Source organism: Pipistrellus kuhlii, unplaced genomic scaffold, assembly GCF_014108245.1.
Source record: "Pipistrellus kuhlii isolate mPipKuh1 unplaced genomic scaffold, mPipKuh1.p scaffold_m20_p_34, whole genome shotgun sequence".
Classification (NCBI taxonomy): domain Eukaryota; kingdom Metazoa; phylum Chordata; class Mammalia; order Chiroptera; family Vespertilionidae; genus Pipistrellus; species Pipistrellus kuhlii.
The window spans coordinates 221451-232494 of NW_023425534.1; the positions used below are offsets into that span (position 1 = coordinate 221451).

The 11044-nt window shown below is 58.8% G+C and overlaps 1 protein-coding gene across 1 annotated transcript; it reads right to left on the minus strand.

Moving 5' to 3' along the window:
* Positions 1-8600: 8600 nt before the first annotated feature.
* FNDC10 (fibronectin type III domain containing 10) lies at positions 8601-10738 on the minus strand. Its single transcript, XM_036460818.2, has one exon. It carries the CDS (start codon positions 10581-10583, stop codon positions 9879-9881), a length of 705 nt encoding a protein of 234 aa, XP_036316711.1. The 5' UTR covers positions 10584-10738; the 3' UTR covers positions 8601-9878.
* Positions 10739-11044: the final 306 nt, after the last annotated feature.

Genomic DNA, 11044 nt, shown 5'->3' on the forward strand with positions numbered 1-11044 from the left:
TCTGGAACCAGACTGCCCCATTGAGACTGTCGTCCAGCCATTGGCCAGGTGGGGAGGAGAACGATGGTGTTTGTTCTGAAACGAGGCAATATCACCCCCTGGCTCCCGCTGTGGGCCGGGTTCTGGCTATTACCTGCTTGGGGAAGAGGCACGAACTAGCGCTGTGACTACTCCCGGTGCCCAGGAGAGCTGTCCAGTGCCTGCTGAGTGGTGCCAGGATCCACGCATCTCGCTGCCACCCGCAGTCCGCTTGGGGTTTCCCTTAATAAAACGTGCCAGCGGCAGAGGCCTTCTCCGACCTCTGCTTACCAAGGTGGGTGCTCTGTCACAGGCCCTTCCCCTGGGTCTGCGGGCAATGACAGCAGGCTCTGTCCTGGGCAGGCCATGGGCTTTCCTTCTCTGACCAGGCTGTTCTAAAGGGAGACTGTTCTCAGCGGGACTGGCCAGGACTGAGCCTGCAGGTTGCTTGAGCTGATTTTACTGGGCCCTTGTCCTAGCAGTGGTCGGCAAACTCATTAGTCAACAGAGCCAAATATCAACAACGATTGAAATTTATTTTGAGAGCCAAATTTTTAAAACTTAAATTTCTTTTAACGCCACTTCTTCAAAGTAGACCCGCCCAGGCCATGGTATATTGTGGAAGAGCCATACTCAAGGGGCCAAAGAGCCGCATGTGTCTCGCAAGCCGTAGTTTGCCGACCATAGTTAGAGAAAAGTTTATGGTCTCAGTTATCTGAATATTTTCAAGGTCTCCCACCTACGTGGACCCTGGCTGAATTTATGTTTAAAAACCACAGTCCTTGCTGAAACCCGTTTGGCTCAGTGAATAGAGCGTCGGTCTGCAGACTGAAAGGTCCCAGATTCGATTCCGGTCAAGGGCATGTACATTGATTGTGGGCACATCCCTGGTAATGGCTGTGCAGGAGGCAGCTGATCAATGATTCTCTCTCATCGATGTTTCTAGCTATCTATCCCTCTCCCTTCCTCTGAAAAATCAATAAAATATATATTTAAAAAAAATAAAAACCACCGTCCTTGCCAAAACTGGTTTGGCTCAGTGGATAGAGCGTCGGCCTGCAGACTCAAGGGTCCCAGGTTCAATTTCGGTCAAGGGCATGTACCTCGGTTGTGGGCACATCCCCAGTAGGGGGTGTGCAGGAGGCAGCTGAAGGATGTTTCTAACTCTGTATCCCTCTCCCTTTCTGTAAAAAAAATCAATAAAATATATATATTTTAAAAATAATAAAAACCACAGCCTCTCCTCATGTGCATTTTTAACTAAATGGACAATGTGACCAAAAGTAATTTAGGTTCTCGGTAGTTACAGGAAACATTTGAGATTCCAAGACTTAACTTTTAAAAAATATATATTTTTTATTGATTTCAGAGAGGAAGGGAGAGGGAGAGAGAGATAGAAACATCAATGATGGCCCTAGCCAATTTGGCTCCATGGATAGTGTCAGCCTGCAGACTAAAGGGTCCTGGGTTCAATTCATGTCAAGGGCACATGTCTGGGTTGCAGGCTCCAGTGGGGGGCATGCAGGAAGCAGCCAATTAGTGATTCTCTCTCATCATTGATGTTTCTATCTCTCCCTTTACCTTCCTCTCTGAAATCAATAAAAATATTAAATAAGAGAGAAAGAACGAAAGAAACATCAATGATGAGAGAAAATCATTTGGATCGAGCCCAAACCTGGGCCTGTGCCCTGACTGGGAATCGAACTGTGATCTCCTGATTCCCATGTCAATGCTCAACCACTGAGCCATGCTGGCTAGCATCCAAACTTTATTTAAAAATATATTTTATTGATTTTTTACAGAGAGGAAGGGAGAGAGATAAAGAGTTAAAAACATCGATGAGAGAGAAACATTGATCAGCTGCCTCCTGCACATCTCCCTCTGGGGATTGCCCACAACCAAGGTACATGCCCTTAACCAGAGTTGAATCCGGGACACTTCAGTGCCCAGGACGACGCTGCAACCACTGAGCCAAATTAGTTTTGGCATCCAATCCAAACTTTTTAAAAAGCTTAATTGGACAACCGCAGCTCTGGAATTGCCAAATGGGACACCTATTTTGAGTGGTATTTTGAGGCTTCCAAACATTACTAGGAATCTGAGGTTGCCTCTTCACAAATGGTTTTAGAATTAACTGAAGCCAATCAGCTTTTAAAAATATATATATTTTATTAATTAAAAAATATATATATTTTATTGATTTTTTTACAGAGAGGAAAGGAGAGGGATAGAGAGCTAGGAACATCGATGAGAAAGAAACATCGATCAGCTGCCTCCTGCGCACCCCCTACTGGAGATGTACCCGCAACCGAGGTACATGCCCCTGACTGGAATCGAACCTGGGACCTTTCAGTTCGCAGGCCGACACTCTATCCATTGAGCCAAAGCAGTCCTGGCAATTTTATTAATTTTTTTACAGAGGGAGAGGGAGAGAGAGCCAGAAACATCAATGAGAAACATCCATTAGCTGCCTCCTGCATACCCTCTACTGGGGATGTGCCTGCAACCAAGGTTCATGTCCTTGACCGGAATTGAACCTGGGACCCTTGAGTCTGCAGGCCGACACTATCCACAAAGCCACATCGTTCAGGGCCCAACCAGCTTTTGGAGAAATAAGATGGCTTCGGAAGCCTCCGGTTCCTTTCCTCTGTTGCTGGCCTGCCTCCCCGCTGGACTCCCCTTTCTCAGGCTCCGCCTCTGGAGCCATCTGGCTTCCACTCCAGCCTCCATACCTCAAGCTCCAGCCCAGTCTCTGGTGCCCGCCCCGCCCAAACCGCCTCTCACTCCCCCCGCTGAACCAATCAGTACAGGGTCCTTTAAAGGTAAGCCCTCTGAGGGCTAATAACCCCAGGCTTCCTAAGTCCCTGGACTCTAGTTGGGACTTCCCTAAGGTGACTGAGGACCTGGTTACTCAAATCTACCGGCCCGGATTATCCGTGTGATGTCAGCTGTGTCTGCTGGCCCGTGGAGGCAGCACCCGCTCTGGAGGAGCCCTGCTGGATCCCACCGCCCTGGAAGGGATTTTTAGCAAAATCCACGGAGCAGTTACAGCAGCCCTCCCACAGCCTGTCTGTCAGAGCAGAATCCACAGCTCCCCCAAGTCAGGTGAGTCTGTGCATGTGATCACCTTGATTTTAAGGGAAAGTCTGGTCTTCCCTCAGACAGTGAATTCACTCAAGTAGCCTTGACCTCTGAACTAGCCCAGCTGGTGTGCTCAGTGGTTGAGTGTTGACCTATGAACCAGGAAGTCACTGGTCAGAGGTTGGGGGCTTGGGTTGGGGCTCAATGCCTGGGTTTCCTGCTGGGTCCCCAGCAGGGGGCTTGCAAGAGGCAGCCAATCAGTGATTCTTTCTCATCATTGATGTTTCTAACTCTTCCTCTCCCTTCCTCTCTGAAATCAATCTGTACTAATAAAAGAGAAATATGCAAATTGACCCTACCTTCACGATGCCCACCAGACAAGAGTGAGTATGCAAAATAACCCAACAAAGATGTCAAGTTAATTTGCGTATGCAGGCACCCAGCGGCTGGGGGCAGGAAGCTTGCACATCATAGCTATGGCCACTCTCAGGGCCTCTGGGCAGCGTGGGAAGGCAGAAGGGCGACTGGCCAGAGCGAAGGCGGTGTTGGCAGCCAGGGGAAGGAAGGCCTCTTCTTGCACGAATCTTCTGCATTGGGCCTCTAGTAAGAACACATTAAAAAGAAAGAAAAAAAAAGCACACAGGTCAGAGGTTATCAAAAGTAAGGATTTCCTTTCAACACGACACGGCAGTGTTAGCAGCACATGTACAACGTTTAAAGCAGTCAGATGTGCATGTCTAGGATTGTGTTTGACACAGCCCCCACTGGGCATATGTAGCTACCTAAGTTAAACACTTACGATGCGCCCTTGCTGGTTTAGCTCAGTGGGTAGAGCGTCGGCCTGTGGACTGAAGGGTCCCGGGTTCTATTCCGGTCAAGGGCACATGCCCCAGTTGCAGGCTCAATCCCCAGTGGGGGGGGGGTGTGTGTGTGTGGAGGGCGATGTGCAGGTGCCAGCGGTTCAATGATTCTCTCTCATCATTGATGCTTCTATCTTTCTCTCCATCTCCCTTCCTCTGAAATTAACAAAGATATATTTTCGGCAGCCACATTTCAAATCCTTAATGCCCATGATGACCAGTGTCTATTGGAGATGGCATTGTGTTCGCCAAAAGACTGTGTTCCTATCCGGACCCTGGTCCTGGTGAACGTGACCTCATTTGGAAATAGAGGTCTTTGCTGATGTCATCAAATTAAGATGAGGTCATACATTCACTCGAGTGGGTCTTAATCCAGTGAGTGGTATCTTTGTAAGAGGAAGGAGGCCGTTGGGACCAGAGGCAGAGGGGATGCTGGGACGAGAAGACCGTTGGCTCTGCGTCCTCGGACACTGGAGTGATGTGTCCACAGACAAGGACCTAGAGGTGGCCAGCAGGTCCTGAAGATGGAGAGGGGCAGGAGGCAGCTTTCCCTGCAGAGCCTCCAGCCGCACCCCACCCCCACCCTGTCGCCTGTGAGAACACATTCCTGGTGTCTTCAGCCGCCTCTTGTGTTCGTGATTCCTCCCAGCGGCCCTTAGGAACTAATACGGTATCGATAAGAACAATTCCAGGAAGTCCTATTGGACGGTGCTGATCCAGAGTATTCATGGAACTCCTGAAAATCAAGAGGGAAGAGAGACAGCAACGGAAAAATGAACAGAAGACCTGAATATGCCTTTGGACGAGGGGCCGTGAGTGTGACTAACGAGAACAGGGAGTGGTGCCCAACCTCCCCGTAACTAGAAAAAAGGAAATTCAAATGATAATTGGGTTTCTGCTACTCAGGCAACGGGTGGGCGAGAGCGAGGGAGCTGAATGCCGCCGGTGCTCCTGGGAAAGGGAGGGGTGCCGCTGCCTTAGCCGTGAAGAATGCACTGGCAAGATTGGCAGAGTGAAGCCAGCACACCGGAGACCCATCGTCCCCCACCAAGAGGGACTCCTAAAGGTCCCCAGGGGGACGATGGAGGGTCTTCACGGAACACCGTGATCTCAGGGCAGCTGCCTGTGTCCTCCCAGAGTGAGGACTGGCACGGGGAGGGGCGCTCTGTGCAGCAACGGGAAATGCACTGTGTGCACTGTGATGTGGAGGTCTCTCAGAACCCTGGCTGGTGTGGCTCCCTTGGGTGGGCGTTGTTCCGTGCACCGAAAGGTTGCCATTTTGATTCCCTATCAGGGCACATGCCCAGGTTGCAAGCTCCATCCCCATAGGGGGCGTGTAGAAGGCAACTGATGGATGTTTCACTCTCACATGGATGTTTCTCTCCTTCCTTTCTCTCTAAAAAGCAATAACAGCCCTAACTAGTTTGGCTCAGTGGATAGAGACTGAAGGGTCCCAGGTTTGATTCCAGCCAAGGGCACATGCCTGGGTTGTCGGCTCGATCCCCAGTAGGGGGTATGCAGGAGGCAGCCGATCAATGATTCTCATCATTGATGGTTTCCTTTTTCTTTTTTTAAAAAAATATTTTTTATTGATTTTTTTTCAGAAAGGAAGAGAGAGGGATAGAGAGTTAGAAACAACCATCAGCTACCTCCTGCACACTCCCTACTGGGGATGTGTCCACAACCAAGGTACATGCCCTTGACCGGAATCGAACCCGCGACCCTTCAGTCTTTAGGCCGAAGCTCTATCCACTAAGCCAAACCGGTTAGGGCTCATCGTTGATATTTCTATCTCTCTCTCCCTCCCTTTTCCTCTCTGAAATCAATAAAGAAATATATTTTAAAATAAAATAGAAATCAATACAAAAATATATTAAAAAATAAAAAGATGTGGTATCAAGGAAAAATAGCAAGGTCAGCAATCCCACGTTCGAGGTAAATGATAGAACATGAGGGTGAGGACGCATCTGTGGCTGCTGATGGTGAAGAAGGGAGCCGCAGGGGAGAATCCGTCAGACTAGAACCCAAGTGAGCAGGACGGGGGCCACTGGAGTGGGATTTCAAGAGCCTCACACCTCTGGATGTGGCTCTCGCATCCTGTCCTCAGCAGGTGCAGCCTGGTCCCCTCTCTGGAGTGGGGCCACCGTGCCCCCTTGTCCATCATCACCGAGGACACCCGCCCAGCCCCAGGAGACGGGGTGAGGTGAGGGAGGCCCTCTAGACTCAGGCTGAAGTGGCCAAACCACGTGTCCACCAGGCAGGGCTACCAGCAGCTCCCCAGCCCTGCCTGTCCCTTCCTGTTTGTCCCTAATCCTGCCTGCGGTGCTGTGTCCCCCAGCCCCTCCAGGTTAGCCCCTGGGACTGTGAGGTCCTCACGTCCACGCTGATGAAACCAGCTTCTCCCTGGAGGCCTGAGTAGCCCCCCCACACACACAGCCCATGTGGCCAGAGCCCAGACCATCAGGGTGAACCAGGGGACCCAGCAGGAGGGAGGAGCCGGCAGGTCTACATCCCGCCTCCTGGTGTAGGGGGCAGCGGAGTTAAATCATCCCTCAGACTTAGTGTCAGAAAAAAGAGGGTAAGAAGCACAGTCGCATCCCTACAGGGGAGGAAGGCATGCCAGACAGATGCCCAGAAGACAGACTGACCACCGGTGGCCCAGCCGGTGTGGCTCCGTGGTTGAGCGTTGACCTGTGAACTAGGAGGTGAAGGTTCGATTCCCAGTCAGGGCCCCATGCCTGGGCTGTGGGCTTGTGTGCCCGGTCAGGGCCCAGAGCTGGCCATGTGTCCCTCCCGTGTCCACAGAATGACTGGTGAGGGACGTGCCTGTGGACCAGGTTGGGGGTGAGCAGGGAGTCTGGCCATCGTGGGGGGGTTTGAGGACGGGCCCCCCGGCCTAGAGCTCCGGCAGGTGAGGCTGGGGCACAGCCGGGGCATCGGCCTGGAGGGCATTCAGGCGGCCGCAGGGACAGCAGTGACGATGGCCCGGTGGCGGGCTCCCATGGCCGTTGCTCGTAGGTCTGTGACCCGGGCCCATTCCTGTCTCCACCTGACAGAGGAGGAGACGGGGCTGGAAGGCGGCCTGGCCCTTCGGCGTTCCTCACCTGGGCGGTTATTTCCATCCGCGTCCGAGAATGAGCTTCTGTGTCTTCAGGCACCAGCCAGGCAGGCGAGGCCTCCACCACCGGTGAGGCCCCGGGCCCGCCTCCAGGGTGCCTAGGGCGCAGGAAGCCGGGGTTCACGGGGAGCAGCAGGTCACCTCCAGTGCAGCCCCCCAGTGGGAGCGGCCACAGAAGACAGAGGCAGTGATCGGAGGGAGGAGGGGGGCTGGAGGGGCCTGGACCAGGAGCACCAGAGGGGCTGGGATGGAGCCTGGGAGGATGGACCCTCTGGGGGGTGTTGAGCTTGGGAGCATGAGGATTTGGCTGGCCACCAGGTGCAGGCCATCTCCCAGGCCCGGCTCACCCGCTGACCACACCGGGCAGGCGGTGCCTCCAGCCCTGCACCCCCACCTCTGGAAAAGGGTGCGGGGCAGGGGGGCCGGCCTCCCCATTGGCAATTGGACAGGTCTGTGGCTCTAGCGGGGTGGGCTCAGGCCCATAACCAGGGCCCCAATCAGGCGGAGGGCCAGCAGGGAAGGAGGGCAGACTGCAGGGAGCCCTGTGGTCCCAGCCCCGGCCCCCCTGCCCCTGAGGAAGACACGGGTGCCCTTCACAGGTGGCCTGAGACAGGCTCGCCATGGCTGCTGGAGTGGAGCCCCGCCCGCCCACCCCCAGACATGGCTGCACCCCTCCTCCCTCCTCCTCCGGAGGATGAGTCACTCCACAGCCTGCTCCCCCAAACTCCCCCTCTTCCTGTCTGGATTTTGCTCCTCAGGGTCACAGCAGCTCCAGGATCTCAAGGACAGACGAGGTGGGGGAGGGCCCAGAGGGAGGGTGGGTGGCGAGCTAATGCATGTCACACAGGAGCCCCAGGGTCACCCTCTGTCCTCCCCGCCCCCCTCCCAGCTCTGGCACTGCATGGGGGGCAGGTAGGGAGGGGCCCTTCCTAGAGCCGCCCACAAGCTGCCTGTCACAGCCGCAGTGTTCAGGGAGCCTGGCTGCTGCTTACTGCAGCAGGCGCTTCCCCCCAACGCCCACACCCCGCACTGCAGGGCCAGTGTTTTCCCGTTTGATGGTGCAGCTTCAAGGGCAGGGGCTGGACACCAGCCTGGGGCTGGCCGGACCTGACCAGGAGCTTGAAGGAGCCTGGAGGAAAGGGGCCCAGCTCCCTTCCCCATCCCCAGCTCCCCTCCCTCTCTCCCTCCTCTTTCCCCTCCCTTTCCCCCTCTCCCCCACTCCCTCTCCCCCCCCCTCTCTCCCTCCGCCTCTTTCCCCTCCCTCTCCCCCTCTCCCCCACTCCCTCTCCCCCTCTCCCCCACTCCTTCTCTCTCTCTGCCTCTTTCCCCTCCCTCTCCCCCTCTCCCCCACTCCTTCTCTCTCTCTGCCTCTTTCCCCTCCCTCTCCCCCTCTCCCCCACTCCCTCTCCCCCTCTCCCCCACTCCTTCTCTCTCTCTGCCTCTTTCCCCTCCCTCTCCCCCTCTCCCCCACTGCCTCTCTCCCTCCGCCTCTTCCCCCTCCCAAATAAGCACACAGGCAGCGGTTTGAGTCTAAAGATGATGGATGTTTAGACATGGGCACGAGGCTCACACCTGACCAGCAGCACACCACAGCGAGGACAGCGGGAGGGAGCGGGCACTGGGGTTGCCGGTAGCCGCCAGGGTGAGTGCAAGGGTGCGAAGGGTTAGCCACAGTGACTCCAGAAGTGCCAGATCCAGGGGGTCACAGTCGGGGGCTCCCACGGAGGGCAGGCACGCCACACCGCACCCCTCCCGGCACCCGGCACTGCCAGGTGGTCAGCACAGGAAGAACCCTCGGCGAGGGCACTCAGTCTGTCCGGAGAGGGGCACGGCCAGCCTTCCCACCACAGTGGGTGTGAGGGCAGCCGCATCCCCGCCCCATCCTGGGCTCCCGGCCCCCCCATCGCAAGGGGGGGGGCGTCCTGTCCATCATGATGCAGACTCAGTGCGAGGTCCAGCTGGGCTGGGCTGGCATCTCGTCTGCCCTCTGAGCCCAAAGCTGCCCCTTCCGACCAGGCCCCCTCTTCCCAGCCCTCTGCCCCCACTTACCACAGGAAGTCCTCCTCAGAGGCAGCACTGCAAAATGAAAAGGGGGGCTCCCAGCCAGCTCCCCCCCCCCAAGGTCAGAGGAGCTGGAGGCCAGGCCCCACCTGCTGAACCGAATCCATCCGGGCTCCCAGCTGGTCAGACACCCCCCGCAGGGACACACCACGGGCACTGTCTACGGGCACTGTCTACCGAGGCTCCTGCACAGCCTGAGGGGGGACTCTGGCCCAAAGCACGCACACACAGCCCAGCCCGCCCCTCCGGGGGCCACAGCTCCCTCCGGGCCGCACGGGAAGGGCCGGGGACACTAAGGCACAAGGCTAACCTAAGCCACGGGGAGGGGTGCAGAGCGGACAAGGCCCGGGGGCCTGGAGCAGCAAAGCGCACAGGAACCAAGCAACGCACAGGCTGGAGGTGCAGGCGACGTCCCAGGGGGTGATGCCAGCGGCCCTCGCTAGGAGGCGCTCTCTGTCCTCACAGTCAGTCCCTGCAAAGGCCTCGGGAGGACGGGAGGGGCCCGGTGGCGGCCCGCACCCCGCTCCGCAGGCCCCAGGGCCAGTCTCGCACTGGATTCCGGGGAGCGGGCAGCTCGATGGTGAAGAGGCGGGATGAGTCCCAGGTGGCGGCGCAGGCCTGCGCGCTCTCCATCTCCATCTCCATCCGCAGCGGCCCTGCGCGGACAGCCTGGGGGGGGGGTGAGGGGGGAGGGACGGGGCAGGGCGGGGGACAGGGGCCCCCCGCGGCCATCCTCGGGCTCAGGGCTGGCGGCGCAGGCCCGGGCGCCCGAAGGACGGGTGCATGAGGTTCTCGGTGATGTAGGCCACCAGCAGGCAGATGACCACCAGCATGACGCAGATGGAGCCGCCCACGGCGGTCATGGCCACCACGATGTCGCGCATGCCGCCGGGCTCCGCCACGAACTCCACGCACTCGGGGGGCGGGATGTCATCGATGCCGCGCTGGCTGTGCACGGGCAGCGGCTGCAGGCACAGGCGGTAGCGCACGCCCTCGTGCACCTCGGGCAGCAGGTAGTCGCGGCAGGAGGTGCCGAGCAGCACGCGCTCGCAGGGGAAGCGCGTGTAGGCGCCGCGCCACGAGCACTCGAGCAGCAGGGAGCGCAGGCGGCGCGCGCGGCCGGGCGGCAGGCGCCACTGCACCAGCACGCTGCGGTTGCGCAGGACGCTGGCGCGCAGCATGCCGCCGGCCGAGGTGTGCGCCTTGCAGCCGGGCTCCTCGCAGCGGAAGCCGCGCATCGCGGTGCGGAAGCACAGGCGCGCCGCGCCGCTCGCCTCGGGGTCCTCGGGCAGCAGCTTGTAGGGGCACCAGGGCGCGTCGGCCGGCGGCTCCCAGCTCGCGGGCGTCGGGGTGTCCGCGGCGCAGGGCGGCGGCCCGCGGGCGGCCAGCAGCAGCAGCAGCAGCAGCAGCGGCAGCATCGGCGGCGGCAGCGACCCGGAGCGCATCCTGCCTGCGGCGGGGCTGGCGCAGCTGCGGACTCTGGCTCCTCGCGGGGACGCGGGCTCGCGGGCGCGGGTGGAGGGTCACGCGGGCTGCGCCGCCGCCGCCGCCGCTCCCCGCGCTCGCCCCCCGCGCGCCGTGCCCCCCGCCGCCGCCGCCGCCCCCGCCCGCTCCCTGCGCCCCGTGCGCGCTCGGACCCGGCGCGGCGGCGGCGGCGGCGGGGCCGCCCCACGCTCCGCCCCCTTAACCCTCGCGGGGCCGTGGACCTGGCGGGGGAGCGCGCGGGGGAGGCGGGCGCGCGCCCCGGGGTCTCCCGGCCCCGGCCGCGCGGGTGTGGCCGGCTCCGCGCGCGTCCGCCGGTCCCTCCTCCTCCGGCCGTGTGAGCGCCCCTGGGCCCGCGCCCCCCAGGCCCTGGCCGCTCCATCCCATCCCTGCCTCCACCTCCTGGTGCTCCAGACCCACCGCC

Coding starts and splice junctions, on each gene's coding strand:
- FNDC10 (XM_036460818.2), bottom strand. CDS start 10,583: ATGCGCTCCGGGTCGCTGCCGCCGCCGATGCTGCCGCTGCTGCTGCTG.